The sequence below is a fragment of the Pseudochaenichthys georgianus genome, chromosome 9 (genome assembly GCF_902827115.2).
Source record: "Pseudochaenichthys georgianus chromosome 9, fPseGeo1.2, whole genome shotgun sequence".
NCBI lineage: Eukaryota > Metazoa > Chordata > Actinopteri > Perciformes > Channichthyidae > Pseudochaenichthys > Pseudochaenichthys georgianus.
The window spans coordinates 22,699,208-22,726,421 of record NC_047511.1 but is presented as its reverse complement, the minus strand read 5'-3'; the positions used below and the strand labels follow the sequence as shown (position 1 = coordinate 22,726,421).

Genomic DNA, 27,214 nt, shown 5'->3' with positions numbered 1-27,214 from the left:
ATCATTAATCAGAATCTGCAAAGTAACAAAAATAAATGTAGTAGAGTAAAAATACCAGGTTAACCTCTGAATTGTAGTGGAGTAGAACAAAGTAGTACATGCTGCTGTAACAAAAACATTTCCCAACTTGGGATCAATAAAGTATCTTATCTTAAGATGATCGATGGCTACTGCCATATTTGCTAAATGTGCATCTGAACCTTGACAAGTGCATGTTTCAGGCTGATCAATTAACAACAGGAGGGGTCACAGACATAAGACCAGCTGTCATGTGGTATTAATGCTGCCCATTATGGACACAAGCAATTTTCACCCATGTATTAATTATATGTTTTAAATTTGATAACACCAATGTGTTTCGTGTCCCCTAAACCTCCAGGGATGTATACAGTTTAATACTGGCAACTTCTAATTGTGGGAAATACGAAAACGTCTTTTAAAACTACATTTCCCAGTAGAGACGTGCCATAGAACATGTTGCGAAACACACAATAGGCAGCAAGTGTAATTCTGGGGGGGAGGGCCGGGCTGGACCCGTCCAAGTCCAGTTATGGATAGTCTGGCGTGGTTCCATTCCATTTCAAAGAGCTTTGACGCTCAGCGTAACCTTGTTGTCACACTGCCACTCCAATATCCAATCACAGAGCTTGAGGGCTAATCACGGGGTTTGTAAAGCAAGGCGGATGTTGTAGTCCCAAACGATAGCTGGGGATTCTGGGTAGTGTAGTGTCTTCGGAAACTGTCGTGTCTAAACTCCGAAAAAACTATTTGTTTCTCCGAATCGAAGGTTAAAAACACAAAAGCATTGTACACAATTTAAACCAATCAATATTGTGTAATTAACAAGGATAAACTGATGTTTTTTAGTGGATGAGTAATGGAGATATCACTGCGTAATCATTTGACAGTGTGGGGAATACTTCCGGTTTTATTATGAAAACTTCGAGACCGGAAATACTGTTTTCACCCACGCTAACTTTACATGGAAGTTGCCCCATATACAGTACACGTTCTCCTGGCGAGACCTCAAATCATCTTCGTATATCTATCAAACTGTAGATCCTACACATCCACTGGACGTGGATTATAAAAGTACAATATACACTTCTCGCTAGAAATCTAATAAAAAAGCATTTTAATGGCCAAACTATTCCACAATTTAGGATTTTCCAGAGAGGGTTATTTGTGAATAAACGACCCTCCGGAGCGTTTGCAATCGACAGGAGCATGTTGTTTCTTACACGACCACTAGAGGCGCTACACTTTAAAACGTGTCTCTGGGTCGTATTTAGCTGCTGAACAATCGACCTATATGGTCGTTTTTTGTAGGAGGACAGGCTGTTTTAAAGTAGTTGAAATAAATCCCATAAAGTGAGTGTTCACTGAGACAGAGTACAGCTTTATTAAAGTCAAACTTCAGGCATGTCTGAACTCTTCAAACTCAACTTTAGAATGAAAAAGGACAGAATCAATATTCTCAAATAAAAAGACAATCATGTACAAAAAGAGTGTCGTCTCAACAGTCACACACATTTAGAAGCAGAATTGTACAGGCAAAAAGAGCACGCCACAGTAACATGATTCTATGCAAGTTCAATGCAAACTATTTACAAGTTCTTCAACAATATGCAGTATGCAGTAACACAGGTCGAACAGTAATCAACATGGTATTTTGTGTTCATCCACATTTGTATTGAAGCAACACCAAGAGAGATAGATATGACCCCAGTTAGAGTTACCGTAAGTAATGTTACAAGTAAAAAAGAGATGAGTGCTTATGAAAGTGATTTTATTATTTATTCAAACACTATTTTCTCCTTCGACAGCATGTCAATTAAAAGAGAAAGTCGGCAACATTGCACAAAAAAACAAAAGACGCCACAGTGAACTGAAACATAGCCTTTGACATACAAGTGGGGGCATCTTAAATGTAAGTGTATAAAACAAATAATATCAATCCTGGACACTTAGAAAAATCCTTTTAGGCGTATTAAGGGGCCACCTAAATCAGACAAACATGCTATCTCTTTAAAAAACGAATGTGGGCACTACTATGACGATAAACCAACAAAACTTCAGAGATTATTTTAAGTGAATGAAACTATGCGCGCTGGGACACTTAAGTGGAGCAACGGTAACACTGCTGCGTCAGCTCAGAGGGCAGAAGAGACAAACTGGCACAAAGTAATTATGATCGTGCGATCTGCAGGTGCAAACAAAGAAAGGCTGTTGCGCTGTGCAACATGGTAAAAAACAAATAAAGGAACAGAAAAACAAAACATTAGCTATTCAAATCAGGCATTTAAAGATGTTCCAACTGAAGTGGATTAAACCAGTGTCTGATGTTTGAAGCATGCCATCAGCTGAACTGTCACTTTGAAAATAAAAAGGGCTTTAAGACCAGTTATATAATCACAATTTATCAGTCAGACATTTTCTCTGAAGACACAAACACAAAAGTCAAGGATGCCTGCGTTCTGAATATAAAACAGAAAAATAAAATGCATCAATAAATAAAAAGGATATTCAAGTTTAGACACACAGACCGGTTTGAGTTATTAAATTAAGTGAGCCTAATGATGCACCAACCTGATACTGAACATTTGGACCATTTCCTTTGACTGACAACTAAACAAAAATACATCCCTCTCACATTTAGGACCAGCAAGTAATAAGCAAGTTTAATCTCTTTCTCAGAAATTGACAAAAAAAAGGCTTCCTAAAAAGGGTCAATAATAACAGGAAGACAAAAGAAAAGCAACGGTTGAATGCAGAAGAGGGAGAGAATTTGAATATAAATGTAACACATTGTCATTTAAAGGCATTGAAGATGCAGGAAGGAAGTCTGAGCTTTTTTTAATGTGTTTTTTCCCCAAGATAAGTGCCTATGTGTAATTAATTATTTGCATAAATGTAGCATAGTAAAGTCCTTCTAAACTCAAACATGTGTTTTGCTAAATGGTACTTAAGTGTTTGACCTTCACTGTGTAGAATTAAATATGCAGAAAAACAAATCTTATGAAATATCATATTTCTAGCATAAATCATGTTTATAATTGTCTCATTGTTCTGCATTCACCCTTTCCTTCGTCTTTTTTCCTCACAATTGGCACTCACACGATTAGGCATACAGAGATAAAACTAATGCAGTCGAATACAACGGTCAATGCAATAAACCCCAGCTTCATAAAGGTTATAATGTTCCGTTGTTGTTAAAAACCTTTTACGAGATGTTGAATAGATAATGGGATAATTTTTGAATGATGCTGTTAAATCGTATTGCATTATACAGAGAAGTGTCATTTCCTTTTGTGTTTCCTTTAGGTTTGTATAAATGAGAGTAGAATACCTATTACAAACCAGTGAGTAAAACTAAACATTCAACATTAGCACAAACGACATCTTCCAAAAGGATCATTCAGTTTAATCAACACCTTTATAAACTGGCTTTTAACACAAACTAAACATTATAATGTGCATGAAGGTAGATTTATTGCATTGACAGTTGTGTAAGACTATTATTTTAACCTCCGTGTGCCAAATAAACTGGAGACTGAGTGAATAAACTCCCTGCACTCGAGAAGACCCTGAATGAACTGAAATGTTTTAGATAAATTAGCACAGTTTCTCCCTGTGGCTCGTCGGGAGGCTTAAGAGAAAATAAAGAGTATTAAGGGCAGAACATACAACAAACAGAATCACAAGCAAAAGGCTGCGATCAAGTTTACCGTTCCTTAAGTCCAGGCTTTCAAGAACACACAAACTGAACTGAAACTTGACATTCCTATATTTAACTGCTTCACACTGCTTTTAACACTAATTACAGTGAGTACAGGGCGATGAGCAGCGGCTGTTACCAAAAGTGTGGAATCATTACACCAAATGTAAAATAACAGAGAACATATGCAATGATCAAACACAGATATATAATGTAAAACTCCCCATGTTTTTTTTAAATAGTCTATTTCACTTACACCGTGGTCGAGAGCGAGACAAAGTACTGCACTGGTGATTGAAAATGAAACTGGTATAAAATGTGGTGCAATAAATACAAAACATTTTGATTTGACAGATGAGAGATTTAGAAACACTGTACAGAAGTTTGTATTTGTACATCGTACTGGACCGGACTGTTGTCATACCATTACGTCTCTAGATAACAGCCAGCCTTTAGGATGTTTTCCAGGTGGAAAATGTAAAAGTGCCTCTCACGGACACCGTCGATTTCTGTCCAAAGCCGGGCTGGCAGTCTTTCCTACTTGTGCCAAAAGAAAGCAGCATCATTTAGGCCACTCTGCTCAAAAACTTCAAAAAACTCTTTCCAGCAACTCACAAGGTTTCTGACCGAGAGGAAAAAAAGTTACAACACAGTTTTAATTCCGACGTTACTACAAGAAGAAGAGGTATCCATTTTGAAACACTTGTCTTATGTTCTTTTGATATACATTTCTGTATATGTATGACCTAGCTAAATTGTGTAGCGACAAGCTGTGTAAAAGTGCTTTTTCAGAAAAGTTTGGCAAAATAAAAAACAGAAACGAAAAAAAAAAAAAACAGCATCGAAGCGGTCACAGTACACGACGTTACTGAAATGGACTGCACTCTGGACAGCACTTTCTACAGCCAGAATCAAGCTTAAGGCTGATAACAATACTTAGGCAGCACCAGTGATCACAAGCTGAGCCCCTCCATCTACAATACAAATAACAGTAACTGCTCGGAGGAAATGAGGGGACCGAACTTTATCGAAAAAACAAAATAAAAGGGATCTGTCTTGTTGTTTTAAAAAAGCGTTTCCTTCTTCCAGGAACAACCAGAGAGGCGAGGCTCCGTCCCTCCTGATCTTTATGTACTTTACAATATTATGAGCCAATTATGTACACAATGGCGAGTGATACTGGCAATATGAAAATCACAAGTACTTCTGTAATGTCATACCATTACACTATATACCATTATATTTCACCTTAATAGGACTATTTTCACAAGGAGGTCTGCGTAATGTTTAACACCTAAACAAACAAACATAATACAACCACTCACCGAGATGAAGTGAGAGAATCTGTCTGTAAACATTAACAAACATAGATACTGTATATAATTATATTCATCTATATCCATTAGTATATTAAAACCATGTCTAAGGAAGGTTGGAATGTAGTGTATTTGAAAAGAATTGCACAAAATCTGTCATTTCCCTCTTTTTTTTCCTCCAGGAAGAAGAAGAAGAGATTAATACGATGACGTCTGGAGTGATGATCGGCTGTGGGGGAGGTTTGTGTGAGACGCCGATCACGGCTTACAGTAGGTGAACAAGGAGCAGCTTCTCCTCCCTACCCCTCCTCTCTCCACCCCTCCCTCCACAGAGCTCTTCGAGGTTCTGCAAAGTGCCGTATTTGACGATGTGATAACATTTTCTATTTCAACAGCTGTAACAATAAAAAGGAAACGTAATGAGGTGGTGGCCCTCTGATGGGCGGAGGCGAGCTGTAGAGAGTGTGAGAGGTGTTTTCTGGCTAGAGAGGAGGGGAAAGGGCGCATCATGATGGTCTGGCCCTCTCCAATCGCACTGCCTGCCACTGACGGCATGGAGCTGTTCATCGACCCACCCATCGCACTGGTAAAAAAAAATTACTGTATCCCTTTGGTCACTGCTTCGGGACAGAGGGGGATCAGAGCCCAGGAGCGCACTTTTCAGGGGGATGAGGTATTGAGGGGGCTGAGGTGTCACTCTGAAGCCGGCTCGCCCTCCTCCGGCTCCTCCTTGACGCTGACGGGGCTCAGGGCGGAGCGGCGGGGCAGGGTCAGGCTGGAGTTGGAGCCCAGGGGACTGGCGGGGTTGTGACTGGAGCAACAGGGACGGCCTTCGAGGGAGGAGGAGGTGAGCGCCCCCTCCTCGTGCTCCCGGCAGAACGAGCGAGGGCAGAAGTCACACAGAGACGATGCCAGGGCGCCGCACACACTGCAGTCGTGCCACGGACATTCCCAACGTCCTGCAGACACACATGGAGATCATTATGAGGACAAACCTGTCGGTAGATGCCCCCCAAATAAATGAGGGCTCAAGAAGCAAAGGCACAACTTTGGTTTTGCATTTGGAGTGGGGGATTGATAAAATGCAGAGCTTTGAGACACAGAAGTAGATGTAGGAACAAGGAAAACAGAATTGTAACTGAGGACAAGGTCATGCTGTGTTTGTAGTTTATTTTTAATTATGTGCCAGCTCTCTCTAAAAAAAGGGCTTCATGGGTTTCATTCACTTTTTTTCTATAATTCTAATGAAGGTAAAAGGAATTGTGTTGTGGTGGTCAAACCGTTAAAAAAGTTACACTCAATTAAAAAAGAAAAAGCTCTTAAAAAATATTCCTCGACAGAGCTCGCCGTCAACTTTTTTATTGGGTACTAAAAGCTGATGAAATGTTATTTTGTCATTTGGATGAACTAATCTGACAAGTCCGTCTTTACCAACCTGGTCTGTCTACAAAAGGTCTCTCAGAAACCTCTGGGGTGGTGAGAAAAATAAATGACAGATTTGTACCACATTCTTAATAGTAAATGACTGTTTACATTTACCTCTTCAGGCCTTTAGATAGAAGGATTCTTGCTAGTGACTTACAAAAAGGCATCGCAAGAACAGGGGGAGGGAACTGACTGAATTCGGTAGAAATAACCAGGAAAAAAATCTGCAAGACTTTAACATTGTGCGCATACACATTTGAATGTTCAACACACACAAAAGGTAATTGTGTCATTACCGTAAGGAGGCTTGTTGAGGTTGAGACAGTGCAGATGGTATGCTTTGGGACACTCCTTCCTGTCACACATCACCAGCTCGCCTCCCTCTCCGCAGCAGAAGCAGAAGTATTCGTGGCAGTGTTTGCTATCCGGACGCAGCCTCCGCTTCTTCGGCTTCAGCTTGGCATTCCTGGCCTTCTCCTCTTTCTCCATCACCACAGCACTCTGGAAGAAACATTATAGATACATTATTAAATGATATCAAACACAGGAAGAGCTGGATTCCTGACGAGAGGTCACTGCACTCACCGTTGGCTGCACCCCGAGGAACCCCGAGCAGTTTTCTGAGCCGCAGTGACAGGACGACCTCCTGTTGCCCACACAGTGCAGGTTGTAGTTGAACGTCAGCTCTGTTTCTGCAGGAGCACCAGAGACAAGATTCACAACAGATGGATCGTCAGGATCACATACACACACTGTAGAAACTAAATAACCCCATTATTCAAGAAAAAACTAACCGGAAACCACTTTTTTACATAAATTAATTTCAGTTTAGGTTTTTAAGCTGTATACCAAAACAAGGAGACTTAAAAAAAAAAAAAGCCTTATAACTTTGAATTTGACTTGATATTCAATTGCTTCCCAATTAATCCCTTTTGTTTTTCACAAGCAATTTGTCTTGTAGAACTAAATTATAAGAACATAATAATACAAAATAATAAAAAAAATTATATAGCGCTTTTCCTGGTGCAAACATGATTTAGATATTTCAGATAAAACACAGAGGTCTGATAGTGATCATGATTAACTAGGGGAGTTTACTGAGTTGTACTGAGTGTGGTAGTTGTTACCCAAATCAAACCATTTAAACTATAAGGCCATTTCTACAAACTTCTTGAAGCCATGTTCTTAATATATATGTAGCCATGTACTTGTGAGACATATACCTGTCCCTAACAAAAACAAACTAAACTACTGAAATACTAAACATAGCAAACACACTCTGAAAACTAAAGCTTAACCAAAAAGAAGTTGAAAAAGGTTTTTCGATTAGTTTGAATGTAACAGAATATATGTGTGTTTCTATGGGAACCTACGGGCCTCGATGTCACAGAGGGTGAAGAGTCCTATGCGAACATCTCCGTTTACCGTCCACTTCTGTGTCTCACAGTTTGGACTGCAGCTGTGGTTCATAAACCGAGCCGGGTTCCCTTTCGGGCCGGCATCGATCACACGGTCCTACAAGGACAGATTGAACATAAAGACAGGGGGTTTAGAAATGCTTCTGAAGGTCTATCATCTGAACAATGTTGATCAGTGTCATTGATGTTACCTTGGTAAGGGTGAGCATGTAAAAGTCGGCCACGTGATTTTCATGGGCGCGTTTGATTCGCTGCTGGCACTCCTCTGAGTCAATCACCTCTCCTACATACTCCATCACAAAGTCACCCTGGAGGAAACAACAGTCATATTTTATACAGATACCCTTATTTCATTTCATTGTATTTGTTCCGTTCATGGTATGCACAATTCAATGTATAACAATTATTTACAAAACATGTCTCTATAAACACACCATACCCGAAAAGGAGCAGGGAGAAGAAAATCATCTTATATTACCTGCCCCTTTCTCAAAAGAAATGAATACATAGAAATAGATGGTCTGTCCTTCATATTTCTTATTCACAGCCAATCATAACAGTATCGTAGGAAAATAAGAAACATAAAAACATACAAAAAAATACTTAGGTCGACAGTTAACGGAAAGAAACAAAATAAATGTCTTTCACTTCACGAGAAGGAACAGATAGTTTAACTCGATTTCAAAATACAATGACTTAAATGTTTGTTTTGTTTATCTGAATACATGATAGGAAAATGGTTGAGACTAGAGGCCTGTACTACGAATCCAGTTCAACATACACTCGATATGTTTGAGTTAGCTGGCTTACCTAACCCAAAACAAACGCGCTCTCGCTAAGCCAGTGGTTCTCAAACTTAGGTTTTTCAGTTGAATTATACTTAAAGTTCAGGGTAATCAACTGTTAAAAACATACTTTTCAAATTATTTTCTTCAATAAATTGATGTTTTTCAAAGTAAATGGTTAATCGTTTTTAATAATCGTGATATCAATTATTGACCCAAATAATCAAGATTATGATTTTTGCCATAATCGAGCAGCCCTACTTTGAGCCCAACATGAATTTATGGATACAGCTCTCAACACTCAGATGAAAGGGAGCTGTATACTTTTCAATAATCCAAACATCTTTAGAATATGATCACAACAAATCATTTAAAATTGTTTATTCTTATCTTATGTTACCTAGTTAGCATTCTTTCTTTTTATTTATGCATATTTGACTAATCACTCCCCTTTTAAACGTTTTACTGTCCTATAGTACACATTGGAATGATTTCTTACTTTATTTTGTACAACTTTATTAAATAGATAAAAGGTGTGCTCTCTCTCTTGCTCTCTCGCTCCACATTGCTTTTCTTCCCGACTGCAACGCTGTTGTGTGTGTCTGTGAGAGCGTTTCACACGTGTGTATGATAGATTTTTACCAGTGGCGAGCCTGTCTCTGAGGGCCTAAGATATTCTACAAAATAATATTTAAAAACATTAAAACAAATTATATTTTTCTTTATATATTTTTTTTAAATATGTTTTTAGTAATATTTGTCAATAGTTTTACCAAAAATAACTTGATTAAATTCTATTTAAAATAACATTTCCAAAGAAATAAATCCTTTGAATCTGCATATTCAGTTTCTGTTTGAATGTGAAGGGTTAAATGAAAGAAGCTCCTCTCTGCGAGTCTGTGAAGACAGGAGCTGATTGGATGTCCAGCTATGAATTCACAGAGGGCGAGCTATAGTAACTGAACGAGAGTAATGTCAAATGACAGTACAATTGACCAATCATATCTTCCCTCTAAATGGGTGGGCTTTATTATCGCGGACTTTATGACAAGTTCTGCCCGCTGTGAAACGTTTCTTGTTTCCATAGAAACAACAACTGTCAACAGCGTAAACTTGCCTTCAAAATAAAAGCATGCCAAATTACACTTAAGACATACAACTGCAACGAAAGTAACAAACACAATGCAATATCCTTTTCAATTTCAAAGAACACAAATTGGGTTATCTACAGGTGTTGTTTTGTGTGGTAGAGGGTCGCTTTTCATTGATACGTTTTGCACCCCGGGCGGTCCGTTGTTTTGATATTCCACCAGTGTATAAATAATAAATAAATGTGAAAAAAAATGTAAATTTTTTTTTAAATAATTTTTTTTTTTTTCGCGACCCACCTATCACATCTCTGCCCACACTTTGAGTAACGCTGCGCTAAGCGGTCCTACGACGCTGATTATCAACTCGGTAACTCAAGCCAGGGTTTCTCAGTCCGGCTGAGTGCGCGTTCACATGAAAGGGGCGGGGCTAGCAACATTTGACCAATCACAAACATGGAGAAGCGTACTGACAGCTCAGCGTCATACTTCCTGAATGAAAAGTAAACTATAATATTAGACAAATATGAAGAAGTTACACTTTAAACATCCATGACTTAAACACTTTATCCAGGATCACAGCCACATAGCTGCACCTGCAAGGTGAATACAGCTGGTAAAAGAAAAAGTGTTTGAATGCGTACATTAACAGGTTTATGACATCACTGCCCCGTCCAAGACACGAGTGGATCTGACTTTAATTACATTTGACTCGAGTGTTTCGTCAACTTAATGTGTAAAATAATACTTCTACATACAGTATGTGACACTGTGAGTGTTGCACGGCCAGATACGGCTCAGCTGACTCATATAAGGAAATATATGATACAGATGTGATAGTATGTGATATGAATGATACTGGGACACATCGACGTCTGCACTCACAGTGTCCCGGACTGTACGTAATGTTACTTTGATCCGGTTACTTTTGTTGTGCCAGATATTTAAGTAAGCTTTCTTAACGCAAATGTTATAATAGTCAGATTGCTCTGAAGATGGAGGTGATATTCTATTAATGTTCACGTTCACACAGTCAGTTGATTTTTGCCGGCCATCTTTCCTGCAACGGCATTTTTTCTGTATTTCCTTTCTCCTGTAATATGACTTGATCACTTTAAACTCCGCACACTGACCTCTGATTGGTCAGCAGGCGGTGCTTTCACTGACTTGATCTCTTAGCCTGCAACCTAACCTGCTCCGGAGCAGGCTAGCCGCTCAGCATAAGTTACCATGGAGAACAAGCCCGATAAGAAGAGAACCAGCGTCGTAGGACCGGAAACCCAAAGTTTTCCCTGAAGTTAGCCGGCTAAGCGAAAATCCGGCTTCGTAGTACAGGCCTCAGAGCTTGATAGTCAAGCTGTTAAAGGACATGTTGATTCTGTTTTTGGTGAAATGATTGAGCTCAACACCGACCTTCCTGAGAGCCTGGTTGGTGCTGAGGCCCCAGCCGCGGCCGTCCGTCTGTATCACCTCCGTCTCTGCGTACAGCCGCTTGGAGAAACACTGGTTCTCACAGCTCTCACCTGCAGGACACACCTGGCAACAACAACAACAACAACAACAACAACAACAACAACATGAAGAAAAGGTAAGAAGTTGAGGTGCAATTAGTCATGGCTGGTTATATTGTTCAAAAACTGTAAAACGAGTATGCACACAGACCTGTGGATGACACTCGTACTGCAGCATGCGGTTGAGACACTGAGAGTGGAGGCTGCACGGATGCTCGTCTGTCTGTCTGCAGTTGCATCGTTGGATTTCTGACAAATCAGCTACGTGCACCTGCACTTTCCCCACTGGTTTGTTGGACTGATGCAAGAAATCAACGGTAGAATCAGTTACGACACTGAAGATTCATTCAAAATAACTTTTTTAGTTTTTCTTCAAAGTGGGATACCTTGATGAGTTTGTAGGGGGGAGGTTTGCGAGAGTTGCGTTCCTGCTCTAGAGCCTCCTTGCTCTCCCTCTGGGCCTTTAGCTCCTGGAACCGCCGGGCAGCTTCTTCCAGAGCTAAAACACACAGCGACAACATCTAAGCGACTCATCCTCCCTGCATCTTTAGAAATATGCACTCACAACTGATTTGTCATAAAGAACAAAAACACTGATGAAGAAATTACCTTTCTTGAAGGTTTTGTTGATGTTGATCTGACCCGTGACAAAGTTCTTGTCATTCTCCACGTAGGGGAAGACGCGGCCCTGGTTGATCCAGTAGTAGTCGTGGGAGCCAAAGAAGAAGACGGGGAAGTCTCCAACATCGTGACGCAGGCTCTGAATGTTTGATGGCACCAGGCGAGGGTTGCAAATCTCCGCGGGCCACCACCTGCAAGGAAAATGAGGCAGTGAAAAGTAAGACTGGTGTCTAAGTGTGGTAAAAAAAACTAATCATACAAGCCCATCTAAAAGTTATTATAGCCTGACGTAAGCATTACACTTTTAAAAAACCTAATGAAAATTAAGAACTTACAAAAACAAAAAACTTTCACTAGCTACTGCAAAGTCACAGATCTCTGACCTATAAGATCTACACTTGTGGCTGGTAAAAATGTGTTTTTTGGCACATGCATGATTTGTGTCCCATTACCACATTGTGATGTAATACCATGCCAGCAGAGAATAATCTAACTATTGAGCAGAGCTGAACATGTAGTGTGCGACAGGAAAACACCACCACAGTATTTCCTTTTTTTTTCCTTTCATCTATAACATCAACTACATGAATCACCAATTAGTACGTTATTTTTGATTAAGTGTATTTGGGTAGATATTCTATACACAGAGATAGTAATTGATAATAAATATAAAGAAAATGAATGTTTAAAAAAACAATAGCAAATAAATAAAACCAAAATAATGTGAAGGCAATACTGATATTAAAACGTTTTTGTTTTTTTAAATAAAGCAATGATTCATAATACCATACGTTCTATACTATATAAAATATATAATTGTTATGTGTATACCCTGAATGGATGTTACATATTGTTGTACATATTTTTAAATACTGTAACTAGCTAATCTGTCCCTATACTGTTCATGGTTCTCACACCAAAGCACATTTGTTGCTACTAAAGAAAAAATCTGTGATTGTTATTTTGTACTTTCATTTGATTACAAGTAAAATATAGCATTTCACCAACTTATCCTTAACATTTCACTGTACCATAAACGGACAGTTTCACCACCCTCAGCAGTCCGTCCCCAGTGCTCCTGCGTACCTGTAGTTGCCCAGTTTGACCCAGACAATCTGTTTGTAGTGAGGCTTCTTCCCCGCCCTGCAATCACTGCAGGACCACGCCCCCTCCGGCGTCTCCATCTCCAGACACTCCGGGTGGAAGGAAGCCGGGCATGTGTCGCAGCACAGCAACTTGCCTCCTACATTTGTATGGATGTAAACGTGTATGTGTGTGAATGTGTGTGTGTAAATGTGTGTTTTGAGTGTATGTGTGTGTATATGCATGCATTGTGGGAAATGGGTATGCAAAGAGAGGAGGAGTGTATGATTAGGTGATGCACCTTTAAACCTGGACAAACTCTGAATCTAATTTGCAGACAGGCCTACTAAAAGTATAGAAGCTGAAAGGGTAATGGTTCTCCAACATCTAGTGTTAAAATAGTGTCCTTGTAGGGAAAAGTGTTTTACTTAAAGCTACAATCTTAGCATCTGGGTGATTTTCTGAAAACAAGGCCAGGTTTTAGGAGCCTGCTTGAGTGGAGGCTCCTAAGAGAGCTGTGCTCCTAAAGACTGAACCCTGCAAGGAGTCTCAGTCCGTTACACCTTTCATTGCAACAATTACAACATGTCTGGAAATCAGATTCAGAGTACTGTACCAAGAGCAGTCTATGGGAAATACATGCATCAGCACAGGAGTCAAATCAGCCAGCAAGTTAACATGAATCAGGGTTAAACTCAAACAACAGAATTATTGGCAAAAAGCAGGCATGCAGTCCTGCCAGTAAAGCAAACTTTCCCCATGACACACATCACATCCTGCACAGACCAGCCTGCATGGAATCATGTTTTTTTAATATATTATATTTTCACAACTTTTAAAAAAGGTGGTCATTTAACTATTGCACTCATCTTTAATAATTTACATCAAATCTAGTCCCGATTGAGATAATATTCCATCCAAGGCCGGTCAAAGCTTAAGGAAATGAGGTGAGCAACATTTCATTTCATCTGAATATTTCAGTCAAAAATAAAACTTATTGCAGTCAGCATAGAAAGATGTGAGGCTTTCAAATCAAAAACAAGCCCAGAGTGCTGAAGCAGAGAAGCAGTGCGCCCCCAGCAGCGAGAAGCTCACCAACCGCAGGCAGAGCTAACTGAGCTAATCCAGAGCTTCCAGCATCCTTCATTCGTGTAGTTTAAGTACTGGAGGTTTGACAGCCAATCATATATTCCCAGCAGAGACATTGTCCTCATTGAAGACATAAAAGGACTTTTGATTTATCTTGTTAATTGAAGAGATATATAAACCCAGATTGACTGTTAATGCAAAGCATAAACAAATCTCACAATGGGCCTCGTGCAAGAACCACATATACGGAACAGATTTGTTCTTCAGCGGCACGTTCAAGTCATGTTAGAGAACTTATTGCATTCACAGGTTTCTTTCTAGTGTACGAACGAAATTCACAGTGTGTTGTAAAGTCATGCCCTGATAGTCAATCTTTCTCCCCAAGAGGAAATAATGACTTATCCGACCTTTAAAATCATGATAACAATAACATATTCTTAATCTAAATGAACGTGGAGTTTTAATATGACTTTGAAATCAACTAAATATATCTATTGGTGAATAAATAAAATGGTCTATTTATATTTTACGATATTACAATTATGTTCAATTTAGTAGTAGTAGTAATAAAAAAGAAAATGTATATATCTGCATACCAATACTGTTCTATTTCCCATAATTTCATGGAAATTGAAATAATCCCTCTTGGAGAAATGAATAAGAAAAATACATATATAGATATTATTTTATTTAAATATATATAATGTATTTTTAAACACATCTCTCTATTAATGTGGTTTTTAAGGGGGCGAAATCATGAGGCCTAGAATACACAAACTTCCTTTGCAAGATCGCATACATTTAATGAGTTTTCACATGATTCACAAAATCAATGAAAGGAACGTAGAGATTTTGGTGAGTTGAGTTGAATTAACACTCAGGTGTTAATAACATTATAAAAATAACTAATGACATTAACAGTTCCTATTTTGGTGTATCCTGAAATGAGAGGTTTTGAGGAGGAATATAAAAGTGTTCTTGCATGATGCCTACTGTTATCTGTTAATGTGTTAGGGAACTTGGCTGAGGTTACTTTGCGCCACTGCATTCAATTAACTGCATATTTACCAGTTAATTCTCTTGGCACCTCAAGGCTTTGAAATGAATGATGCGTACACAAAGGGGAGCAGGCACAACACAAACACAGACCAGGGGGAAAAGGAGGAAGAGAAAAACTGTTCAGTTACCTTTCCCAACATTCTTTTTGGTAGCTGACGAAGGAGAGGGAATCATAGGTAATTTCAACTCAGCACGATTTGACTCAGTCAGAAGGTAGTGGGACTTATAGGCATATGAACTTAATATGGTGTCAGTAAGGTCTTGCACTAACAGCCCTACACAAGACACACAGGAAGAGACGGGGGTGAGCCGCAGTCAAACTCCAAATTACCCAAAATTCACAAAAAGAGAAAGAACAAACACTCACAGTCACACACACGCACACACAGAAGAAACAAGTAAAACAAAGTCTGTCCTGACACAAAGAGGCCAAACAGTGCACTCAACGTATTGTCCGACAGGCAAAACATCACCTCTAATTTGGTCGAAAGTCATTTAAAAAAAAATGTAAATCCTCATCACCATCAAGGACTAAAGGGACAGCTTTCAATTGAGTGCAGTGTGAAGCCTGGATCATTCATAGTATTAGTATTGTGATGGAAAACAAATGTTACATTTCATTACTCTGTTGTTCATAAAGAACTATGCCAACATGTCATATTAAAAAGATAGATCTGATTTTTATAAGAAAATAAGGTGATATTCCTTCAAAAAGGTTAAAAAACAACATTAAGGTTGATTAGGTCCTGTTGTTGCTCCAATGTGAAGTGCAAGCAAGAAGAGAGTGGTGAAAAGGATCGTTTAGATGTTGTTGAAGTTGGGTTCATGATGTACTTATGTATAGTCAGTCTACAGTAGATGACAGTCCGCTGACCCCAAGTTATTCTCTCTCCGAAGACACCAGACTCCCTTGACGTAAACAGTCATTTGACCTTAAAGGCCACAGGAGTTGCTGTTCTACCTCGATCCGTTAGTTTGTTTGTGTTATCGGTGACTTTGGTGTAACACGAACAATCTAACCTATTAACACAATGGTAGATTTTACATTTTTGTTTTTCTGTGAGGTAAAAAAAAGGTTTTTGTAAATGGTGTCTGGTGGCTTGAAAGAGGGAATAGATAACGGCTTTAGTTATTTGAACGCCTTTCTATAAATGTCTAAAATATGTTTTGCTGCAGCCCGCTTTCAAAGCAGAACGGTGATTACCTTTTGTGTCGTGAATTCTGTCTGCTTCCAGAAACTGGTCATAGGTGTAGGTAATACACTCACTATGCATAAGTACATCATCAAACCACACCTAAAAACTATCGATTTCAGAACTTCAACATTTGTTAGCTTCGTCAGGGCCACTGCTAGGAGAGGAACACCGTTAGTGTGTGAGGTAGTGAGAGCTTACCTCTGGCACACAGGAAGCACCAGCCCACGTTGATAGGGGACGAGAGGAGGCCGTTCTTCTTGGCGCTGCCGTGGCTGCTGCAGATCATGATGTGATGGGTGAGGGCGACGCTGCCTGCCGCCACGCAGCCGTCTCCCGTGTGATAGGCCACCGGACAGCGGATACAGCGCATCAGACGACCTGGAAAGGAGGCAGAGGACGGGGACATTTGTTCAGCTTCTTGTCACTGAGTCTGCACACGACAAGTGGAAAGTTATTTTGAACCCGTCACTGCGTCACATGAGTCACGTAGCTGTGAAACTGTGCAGCACGCACAGATCTGTGAAGAGATTCAATCCCATCACTGCAGAGTTTTAATAATGGAGGACTGATTCTTCATTTTTCAAGCTGTTATCTAAGAAATCCAGAAGAAAAGGTTATACTTTTTTGTTGCCCAAGACATTCAACACTCAAGTGGTTTAAATATAGTTTTTTTATCTCCTTGCTCCATTCTACATTAAAAATGAATAACATGGTTCAACATTGAACATTCACACTTGTGATATTTTGGACAATGGTTCCCTATCGAGGGGTCCTAAAGGTCACAAGATAAATCTATAAGGGGTGGGAGATGACAAATGGGGCCGAACAGAAGATAACACTAGATTCACAAATAAATATTTATCATTGGACTCTTTTACCTCAAGTATTTTTGTGTGAAATATTTGACAAGTTTGTAGGCCTAAACACTTGCATTAACCTCTTTGGTGTAACTCACATCTAAAATGGGACAAGGGGCAACACATAAACATATATATTTTATAAGGGGTCACAAGGCCAAACAGTTTGGTTAGATATATTCTGAATGATTGAATTACAAGTTAGTTTATCTTTATCACAATGCAAATACGCATGTATATTATCCGTAGGTAGTTAGTCCAAGTAATAGTCCAGTCAGTATAACAACATCAACGCTGCCTCGTGCCAAAGGAAAAGCATTTAGTTGATGAGTGTGACACATTTCTCTAGTAACATTTTGGCATGTCCCCATTTTAGGGTTGTTTGAAGCCACAATATACCGGAACTCTGTTGCAAACAAAGTGCATCACTTAGTGCCTCTCGCCTCAAACTAAATGGAGCAATTTATGTTTACCGGATGTTTGTAGCAGGACTGTCACAAAATATTCTGCAGGATATGCAGTGCAGGATTTAGTAGCCCTTTTATGTCCCGTCTTTCTCAAAATCATCTCTTTCACAATTTATTTATTTTGCACTTCTCCCTCACATATAAAGGGAAGTAAAGCCTTGACCATTGCACTCATTATTTTTGCTTTTTACCTATTGCTTTTATTAAAAAAACATCAGCTAAGTGGCCTAACGTGTAATGGGAAATGTTGTTTTGTTAGTCCTTTTCTTCACACTCCACTGCAGACTCAAACAGGAAATCAGACATTGTTTACCTTTACTCGCCCGCTGCAGGTCTCTCTCCAAGCAGCAGGTAGAGCAGCTGTGCTGAGGGCAGCAGAAGCCCCCTTCCCTTCTGATGGTGGAGCCCGGGAGTTTACGCACACAATCCTCGTGGTAATAGCAACCACAGCCAGACACGGAGCAGCGCGTCACCTCCTGGCCCGCCGCTTTACAGCTAAAACAAGAATGATTACCTAGAAAAAGAGTGAGAGGGTGTTAGCACGGAGCAAAACACAGCAGATCTGACACAGTGAATATTATTCTGTTCGCTCACCATTTCTGCATTCCAAGCAGGTGAACCTGCCTTCAGGTAGGGACGTCAGACCGAGACAGTCCAGGTGAAACTGTCGGCCACAGTCCCCTTCACACACCACCAAACCCTCTCCGTACACCTCGCAGATCTACACACACACACGGAAAAAGTTCTATAACTGAACACCTGTAGGATTTTAGAGAGAACACCAGATGAGTGATGTGCTGACCTGGCAGACGGTGTCTCTCTTGCCGGTGCTGCTGTCCTGGCGGGACAAGCCGGAGTCCACAGACTGAGTGTCTGAGGCGTCTGCATCTGCTGCTGCTGGACTGTCAAGACTTTTCCCAAATAAACCCTGAAAGGTGAGAAAACAGCAATCAGAGGCCATGCCAATGTTTTTAACAGCCCTTTTTCCTACCTATAGTACAGAACCCCAAAAATATTTTGATTATACAAGTAAACCAGAAAATATTCACATTTTAACAGCGGGGAACACCAATTTTTGTGTGCAATTTTTTCATTTGAAAAAGCATTCACGACAGATCAAGGGTCTTAGTTGCAGACCCGGCGCCAGAACAAATATACAGAGAGGGCATAGGATTTTCATGGAAGGGCACACAAAACCGTCATGTGCCACGGCCAATGGCGGCGTCAGAGATTTTCTTTTGGGGGGTGCTGTGGGGTAGCTTGACGTTTCATAGAGGGTGCTCTCAAACATGTAGGGTTTCCCATTAATGTAGCGGGCGCTACAGTGGAATGTTCTACTGCAACAATCCCCACGCATATACACAATGTACCCGCGACTGTTACAATGAAGGCTCAATAATCAGCTCACGGCATATAGATGTAAGCAGGGGTAAAGTGCTATTTTTTTTAAGTTGGGGGTGGACCTAACCTCCTCTAGGGGGGTCCGGGGGCAAGCTCCCCCGTGAAGATTTTTTGTTTTAATATTGAAGTTAAAAGCATCAATCTGGTGCACTTTGAGAGCAAAATAAAGAGATCTATGGATACATCTCTCAACACTCATATGAAACAGAAATGTTAACAGATTTACTATTTCTTTATGGATATTTTACAAATCACCCTTTTAAACTGTATTCTTGTTTTACTGTCATAGTATTTCATACCTGTTTTTCATTTATTCTCTTATTTTACTATCTGACATCACATACATCGTAGCATTAAAGTTCAGAGTTTATTTATAATTAAAAAAATAAATGCCTGGCCCTCCCACGGCGCCGGCTCTGCTTAGTTGTGATGATGACTATAAAAAAGTTACATTGATGAAAATGCACAAATTATCAAGAGAAAGACAGTATTGTCTTCTTGATTTCTAGGCCTACCTGTGGGTCGTTGAGGCCTCTGGAGTCAGAGTCAGAGGTGTCTCTGTACTGAGAAGAAGTCATCTCCACATCTGTCGACGCTCTGCTTCGTTTTTTCAGAGGTTTGCAGGCGTCTGAGATCTCACTGGCTCCTAAGGAATTCATAAAGATGAGCAATAAAAAAAGGTTTTATAAAGTAAAAAGAGTTCCAACCACAGGGGTTATACAGGAAGCATGAAGAAAGGATTCCTTACCTTTCTGTGAACCTGTCCTCAGTGTCGTCTCAGGAGCCATCTCAGCCTGAGACATGAAGTGCAGGTTAGTGTGGTGCTGACTCAAAAGTATTGTAAAAAAACAAATTATTTTATATAAAAAATAAATTCTTTAAAAAAAGGTATAAATCAGTTTGACTTATCGGAGTCATGTTCCGATTTTAAATATTTAATAGTGTTTCAATCTCAAAACCCTATATCTTCGATATAATCTGTTTAATATATATCTGTGAATGTACATTCAGATCATTTTATTCAAAACAGAAATGAGCATTGACATAATAAAATGTATTGCTTATGAAAAATATACCATAACTATTAGCCACATCCCCTTGTGTTTTTATAATGAAGAGCTGTTTTTAGTCTGAACACTAGGTAATCTGCAGAGAACCTTTACCTGCTCTTTTTTGGTTTTCTTCTTGGGGACGGGATCGTTGGATCTCTCTGACTCGGACCTGCTTCTGACCGACCGCCGCTGCAGCTTCCGCTCCTGAGAACCTGAAAACACATGAAGGTATTGAGCTGTATCTGTTACTGACTTTACAAACTGCAAGAAAACACACACACTGCAGGTCTGTGTTTTACCCACCATGTGGACTGCTGTGGTGTGATCCAGGAGAGGAGGTCTGCTGCGTTCCTCCCTCCTCACTCCTCCGACTGGCGGGGGATTCTCTCCTCTCCTCCTCCTCCTCCTCCTCCTCCTCCTCCCCTTCGTCCCCTTCTTCCTCCTCCTCCGGACTGGGCTCAGGTTTAGCTCTGCTGTCCTGTTGAATCCATCAAAATGATTAATTTGCTTACAGGACACCTCAGGATGCATGACAAACACCAACCTCCGGTGAGCAGTAACCCAGGTCAGGCTGCCGGGCCTCTCCCTCCACTATCTCCTCCTTCTCTTCTTCTTCTTCTTCTTCCTCCTCCTCTTCTTCTTCTTCTTCTTCTTCTTCCTCCTCCTCCTCTTCTTCTTCTTCTTCAACGACGACGACTTGCTCTTTTTTGGGAGATGGAGCTGCTTTTTTCTGCAGGAGAGGCCAATCGCACTTTGTGATCTCCACGTTCAGCCTCTTCATGGTGATGGAGAGAGGCAGCAGCTTCCTGGCAGCGGCTGTTTTCCAGGCCCTCACTGGTGGCGGCGACTCCTGCCGCTCATCGTTCTGTTTCGGGGAGCTGCTCTTACGCTGGTCGTCCCTCTGGTTCTTCTCCTCATTTGAGGCCGGGGATTTTGTGTGGTCTTCTGTGTTGGAAACACTACACTGTCTGCGTGGCAGCAGCCGTCGTGTCGGCTGCTCTCTTTCTGGTGACTTTACCGCTCCCTCTTCCTTCTTACTGATTGAACCGCTGGAGCGCCGGTTTCGTTTCTCAGCTCTGTAGGTGGGTTTCCTGCTGGACGTGCCTTCATGAGGGTCTGGGTCAACATAGATGAAGGTGTAGTTGTCAGTTCGCTCCTGCCGCGACATCAGGAGGGCGTCCTCGGCATGGCCCACACCCACCTCCCACTGAGAACGCTCCCGCTGAGGGATGGGCTTCAGAAGCTGGAGAAGGAAACATCAAGAAGAAACAACATTGTTAAAACTACTATTTTTTCACATCTGGGACAGAAACCTATATTTTACATTATGTGTTTGCATTTCTGGATGCGTTTTATTCTTTTAATTTACACATGATGGACATTATTAACAATATTCTCCTCAACCAAATATGCTTGAATAATTTATGTGTTAAAATTCTATTTACTTGGCACTTTTTTATTAAATGTGATGAATTGAATTGCTTCATTTAATGAAGCTTATGATATAAATATGCAAGTGGTGGCGGCGACTCATAGGAATGCCTCACAGTGAATGGAAATGGTGGTTCGGAAAAGGGATCTTCAAATTGTTGTACAACAAAATTGCTGTTCGATGAATATATTAATTATAATAATTTTGATGGTGTAATATAAATAAAAGTCAATTATTAAATTCAATTATACAGTAAATAGGGTTTTCTGTGACTGCAATACAAAAATGATAAAGAGCTGCTAGTTATTTTTATGATACATTTATATACAAAACATTTTTTTTGTGTGTTAAAAATAAATGGTGTTATACATGTTATATATACTTTTATCCAAGGACACTTGACTCGCTTAATGTCAATTTTTAAAAAGACCATAGTTTGATGATTTCAATGCCTACATAGCCTCTGAAAAAGTATGGAGTTTTTATAAGGGATTAATCCAACATCATTTGTACATACTTTGTGTTTCTCTACAGGATTTGTGGCTTTTCGCAGAGTGTCAGCCTGAAGGTCTTCATACTGTTTCTTCCCCTGGTACAGGACTATCCTCTTCTCGTGGATCCATGCTCGCTCAGCGACACTGCCAAAGAACTGGACGTGATACTCTCTGTGACCTGCACACAAACAGAGCGAGGGAAACAGGTTGTGGCTTTTGTCCTCACGCATTCAAACACTTGTGAAAGAAAAAGCAGTCTGTACCTCTGGTGTTGATACGGGTGTGGACCTTCATCTGCGGGTCAGAGGAGATCATGCAGGGCCACCAAGGGTAGGTGCCCACCTTGGACCACACCAGATCTCCGATCACAAACTCCTTGCAGAAGCCCGTCTCTTGGATCACTGATGGATGATGGACCTTCGGAACCTAAAGAGAAACATGAACAAGTCAGTGATGTGCTTTAAAATGTCTAAAATATTCTACAATCTACAGTAATTGGTGTTCAAAGCATTCAAACTGCTGTGGAGAGCAAGCAGTCATGCTCTTGCCTTGGGCATCTTTGGTTCAGTTTTGATGACGGTCTTCTGAGGCTTCTGTGTCTGGGCTGGGGGTGTTTCTGCGGGCGGGGGCTCCATGTGGATGTCCTCCGTCTGCTCTGTGGTACCTGACTGTGCTTGGCTCTGTTCCAGGTTCTGTTCCTGATCCTGGACCTGCAGCTGCAGCCGCGCACTCTTTTTCCTCTTCTCCTTCTTCCTCTCATGTCTGCGCTGCATCTGAGTGGCCTCGCTCTTCTGAGACTCATTCTGAAGGGAAGATAGAAGAAACAAAAACAGTAGTAAGAAATCAAGTACATTTTTGTTTTTCTACATAAACGGTAACTCAAAGCTGGATCCATCTGTCTTCTGAAATCAAAACCACCTCAGATGTCCAGTTCTTAAGAGAATTCAAAGTAATCCAAAAAACACACACTGTAACAATTCCATTTGAATTTCATTGGGCCAGATTATAATTGTATTTATTATGTGAAATTATTCTTCTGTGGTTGCTGTTGTTTGAATGAGCTGAAAAAAATAATCTATGAAGCTGGTGCCAGCCTCTAAAATGTGTGCATTTTATTGTACAAGAGTAAGCTTAATATATTTTAGTAAATAACTATTTTGACAAAGAGAGCCATTTTAATATTTACCTCGGACTTGAGAAGATGACAAAGTATTTGTTAAATAATTTAAATACTAGGTACTTTTAGCACAAATTGTAGGTAAATTCAACTTTTGGTTCCACCTGTCCAAGGTTTGGGAATGTTATTGCAATTTCAGATTGATAAATTAACGTATCATGTAAGTAGTTATCTATGAACAGGGTTATTATATATACTACAAAACATAAAATGCAAAAATGCTCAATAGGCGCCGCAGTAGGATAGCAGAGGTTATTCTCTCCAATGGTTTTATTAATGTACTACTTATTTGAGGGTTTATGCTCTAAATGTCATGCTTTTGCTCATGATGTTGATCGCGGTCAGTTGTGAGACCTTTGATGATTCGAGCTGTGAGGTGCACACATTACCTGCAGTTCTTGCAGCAGGTCTCCACACAGCGCAGACTCAAACAGCTCTTTCCCATTCTGATACGTCTTAATGATCTTCAGCTTGATCTCTGGAGAGCTGGACTTCTTCAGCACGCCCCCAGGAGTGTTGGACAGGGTGAGGGAGGGCTGAGAAGAAGGGGTACTGTCCACAAGGGAGGGGGGCGGACTGGAGGAAGGCAGGATTAATGGGGGAGGAGGTGGGAGAGTGTGGGTCATGATGTGAGGCGTATGGGGCATGTGGTGCTGGGAGGGCAGAGGGGGTGGCGGGGGACTCTGTGGGTGGGGGTGGTTCTGTAAAAGAGGCGGGTTCGAGTGAAAGAGGTGTGCGTGGTGCTGGAGATGAGGGGTATGGTGGTGGTGGTGGTGGTGATGGAGGTGTGGGTGATGTGTGGGCAGAGGGGGGGACACAGGAGACAAAGGTCGCTCCTGAAGACCTGGGCCTCTCAGGACCGTCCCCTCCCCCGGCAGGAGACCGTGGTCTGCGTAGCTCCGTATGGCCCCGTAGCCGTTAGCCGAGCCGTTGGGGAACTGCGAGTACATGGAGAACTTGGACTGCGGCTCGTACATGCCCAGACCGGGGGGGTAGCCGTTGGAGACCTGCGACATGTCCTCCGAGGCGGACGGTGGGTAGGAGAACTCTGCATCCAGGGCAGCATCGTAGGAGGGACCACCATCCTCGCCTGGATCACTGCCGGTGTCGCAGGTGCCTTCCTGTCTGATGTTGGCGGAGTCAATGAGCTGAGGGGGTTGCTGAATTGTATTTCCCATGATCCCTTGCATGAAAGAGAAGGAGAAATCCATTGTTGGGCTCCTGCATCCTTAACTGTCTTTTTCTTTGACTGGACCTGTTGACAGATAGAAATCAGACACAGGTGTGAAGCAAAACGGATAAAGGTAGACTATCATTAAATCATTACCGTTTACTACAGGGTTCCCACACCATTACTTTCAAGAACCCAGCAAGGCATCGTTTGAGACACTGATCAAGGTTACCGTTTGTGACACTGAGAGTTTTTATAATGAGAACTAGCAGGCTGAACAGAAGCTCACACGCAACAATTAAAAAGAGAGGCTGCTGGTGTGTTACAGCGACGGCAGACTGTGTGCTCTCTTGCCTTCTGTAACACATCAAACCAATATAATGTGCAAGGTGAGAGATAGCAAGAGAAACTATTTTACTAATTGAAGAGCTAAGCAACTTACATTTCTATTATTGCACAATATTTATAAAATCAAGAACCCTATTTTTATTAACTTACAAGGTTTTAATTTTCCTTTCATTTTGATAAACTTTCAAAGGATTTCCCTAAGCCCTAATGTATAACATTAAGCACCAGCTTGACATTACTACATCAAATCTGCTCTCTGCACTCTGTATGGACAGGGATCCTCCGGCTGACCCTGATTTGCTATGGGTCAGTGGGTTTTAGGCACTTAAATTAGACATAAATGTATTTCAGAATGTGTCATTTTGGCATAGTATGGTCAGATAAAAAAGGGAGAATATAAAAATAAGACAGGGCCTTGATATAAGATGAAACTGCAGGCATTTAAAAAATGTGTGTGCACAACAAATACATGCAACATCCCCGGTTTATTTCCAGCCAAGGACCTTTGCTGCGTGACATTATTAATATTTCCTATCTGAATCTAAACTGTTACATAATCTGATAGGAGGCAAACTTTTCCAAAGAATTCAGTTGACAAATAATGTAACACTATGACATGGTGCTTATTTACGACCAAATATGCATGTGTGGCAAATAATTGCCTTCCAGGGGACTGGGGAATTTTGAAAGTTTTACCATTTCAGAGCTCCAACTATTTTTTTTCACATATTTAATAATACTCCGTAATATATTCCAAGGTAAGAACAAAACTAGGCAAACAAGCCTGTATACAGTGCCACATCTTCCTGGAAAATGTACAGAAGAACTGAAACTATCAGAGCCGAATATACGAAGGTGAATGTAATCTCTTTCTAAAAAGTGGACAAATCCCTCATCTGAGAATCACAATCAATCATGTTAAACTTAGGCCATCAACAAAATAAAAAACAAATTTCAAGCAGCTCGTATTAACGATAAAGACATGTTCCTCTTCTATAGCCAATAACCAATCACCTGTGAAGTGAATCTGTTCCAAGCTATTTAATTAACCTTTATGAGTGTTTTTATTTAATCAACACAAATACATGGTGGCCTGCTATCCCAAACAAAACAAAGAGCAGCTACCAGTGCCTGCTTCAATATCTTACACTGGACACTCTTAACATATTATGGCTTTTGTAATCAGGTTAAAAACGGTTGGAGCTTGCAGACTGAATGAATTAATCCACTGATTGTGCTTTAATGTGTGACCACTCAGCCCAGCGGTGGCAAAGGTAGATAACGGTGATGTAAACACCCATAAAAAGGAGTCAACTAACAGTCACTAACTGTCTATAACAACTTGTGTTATTATTTTAGGGTTCATGTGTGATGTGGTAAACATACCTGCTTCAAAACGACTGCGCAGACAAAACATGTTTCACTGAATGATCTTATAGCTTTCTGCGATGTTAGCCTGAAGCTACCTGCCATCAAAAGCTAAGGGATTGTGTTAACAAAAAGATGTGGACCATTTTAACCGAGAGAAGAGAAACACGAAACCGGGGGACACGACCGGTTGTCATTGTGCACACACGACTAACCGTCCCCATTCGTTATTTGTTATCCGTTAATGTTCTAAACACATGGAAGAAGATGAAAGGAGAAGCTAATGGTGGCTAGGCTAACGCTCCATTGCCAATATGGCTGCCTTTGCCCCTTTAAATCATATTGTCTGGCGTGATTATACCTCCATAACTGTCGGTTTGGAGATAAATGTGCCTGAAAATAATATAGCTGCGACCCTCAAAATCATTGCAAGAGAGTGTGGGGGGGGACAACCACAATATGGCAAACATGTCGCTAAAGAAGAGAGCAAATGAGCAGCATAGATTGTGATGCCTAGTCGAGGGATGCAGGAGAATAATATAATTTAAAAAGAAATTTCAATACCTTCAGCGAGTCCCATTCTAAACACATACACCAGCCAGCAACGGGTCCTCGTTTAATATATATGGAGTAAAAGGGAAAAAAGCCTGTAAATTAGATAAAGCGCAGGCCTTTTCCTTTTCGTTTTAACGCAATTCTCTACAGAGAGGAGGAGGGGTTGTTACGCTATCTGGTCGCTGCCCAATCCCAAAGCCTGGCTCTTCTTCCTCATGTAGGAGCATTTAGTAGAGACACTGCTTCACATAGATATGTTTAATTCTCTCCCCCTCCACTGTGCAGTCTTCTTCTAAATGTTATGATATTAATTATCATCTCTAGCTCCCTCTTCCTTTGGTTTAACAAAATCACACTGCTTTTATTTTTTAGTCCAGGCCTGGTGGTCGGTCTCTTCTGCAGCTCAGCGCCAAAATCTCACGGACCGGAGGGGTTACGAGGAGCACTCCGGGATGTGTAGTTCACTTGTGATGGCAGCTACTTTCAAAGGAAAAATATGTTAAATGTGTCATACTTGTCACACCTACACTGATATTAAACAGGGATTTCATGTGTCATGTCGGGAGGAAAACAATGTAAACAT

General features: G+C 40.7%; 1 protein-coding gene across 2 annotated transcripts; it reads right to left on the bottom strand.

Annotated features, from left to right (window-relative positions):
* Nucleotides 1–1,378: 1,378 nt before the first annotated feature.
* nsd3 (nuclear receptor binding SET domain protein 3) lies at nt 1,379–27,015 on the bottom strand. 2 transcript variants are annotated; one of them, XM_034090872.1, is made up of 25 exons: nt 26,641–27,015; nt 23,579–24,444; nt 22,561–22,815; nt 22,276–22,438; nt 22,036–22,190; nt 20,631–21,329; nt 20,390–20,564; nt 20,198–20,298; nt 19,783–19,828; nt 19,550–19,680; nt 18,436–18,561; nt 18,228–18,354; nt 17,947–18,147; nt 16,508–16,687; nt 15,242–15,388; nt 12,969–13,125; nt 11,871–12,073; nt 11,648–11,760; nt 11,413–11,559; nt 11,164–11,286; nt 8,069–8,185; nt 7,833–7,974; nt 7,045–7,151; nt 6,756–6,960; nt 1,379–5,993 (listed from the first exon to the last, which is right to left on the bottom strand). In XM_034090872.1, exons 2-25 carry the CDS (start codon nt 24,398–24,400, stop codon nt 5,728–5,730), a joined length of 4,908 nt encoding a protein of 1,635 aa, XP_033946763.1. In that variant the 5' UTR covers nt 24,401–24,444; nt 26,641–27,015; the 3' UTR covers nt 1,379–5,727. The 2 variants fall into 2 exon arrangements, with proteins under 2 accessions (XP_033946763.1, XP_033946764.1); XM_034090873.1 differs by having other exon boundaries at nt 15,242–15,265.
* Nucleotides 27,016–27,214: the final 199 nt, after the last annotated feature.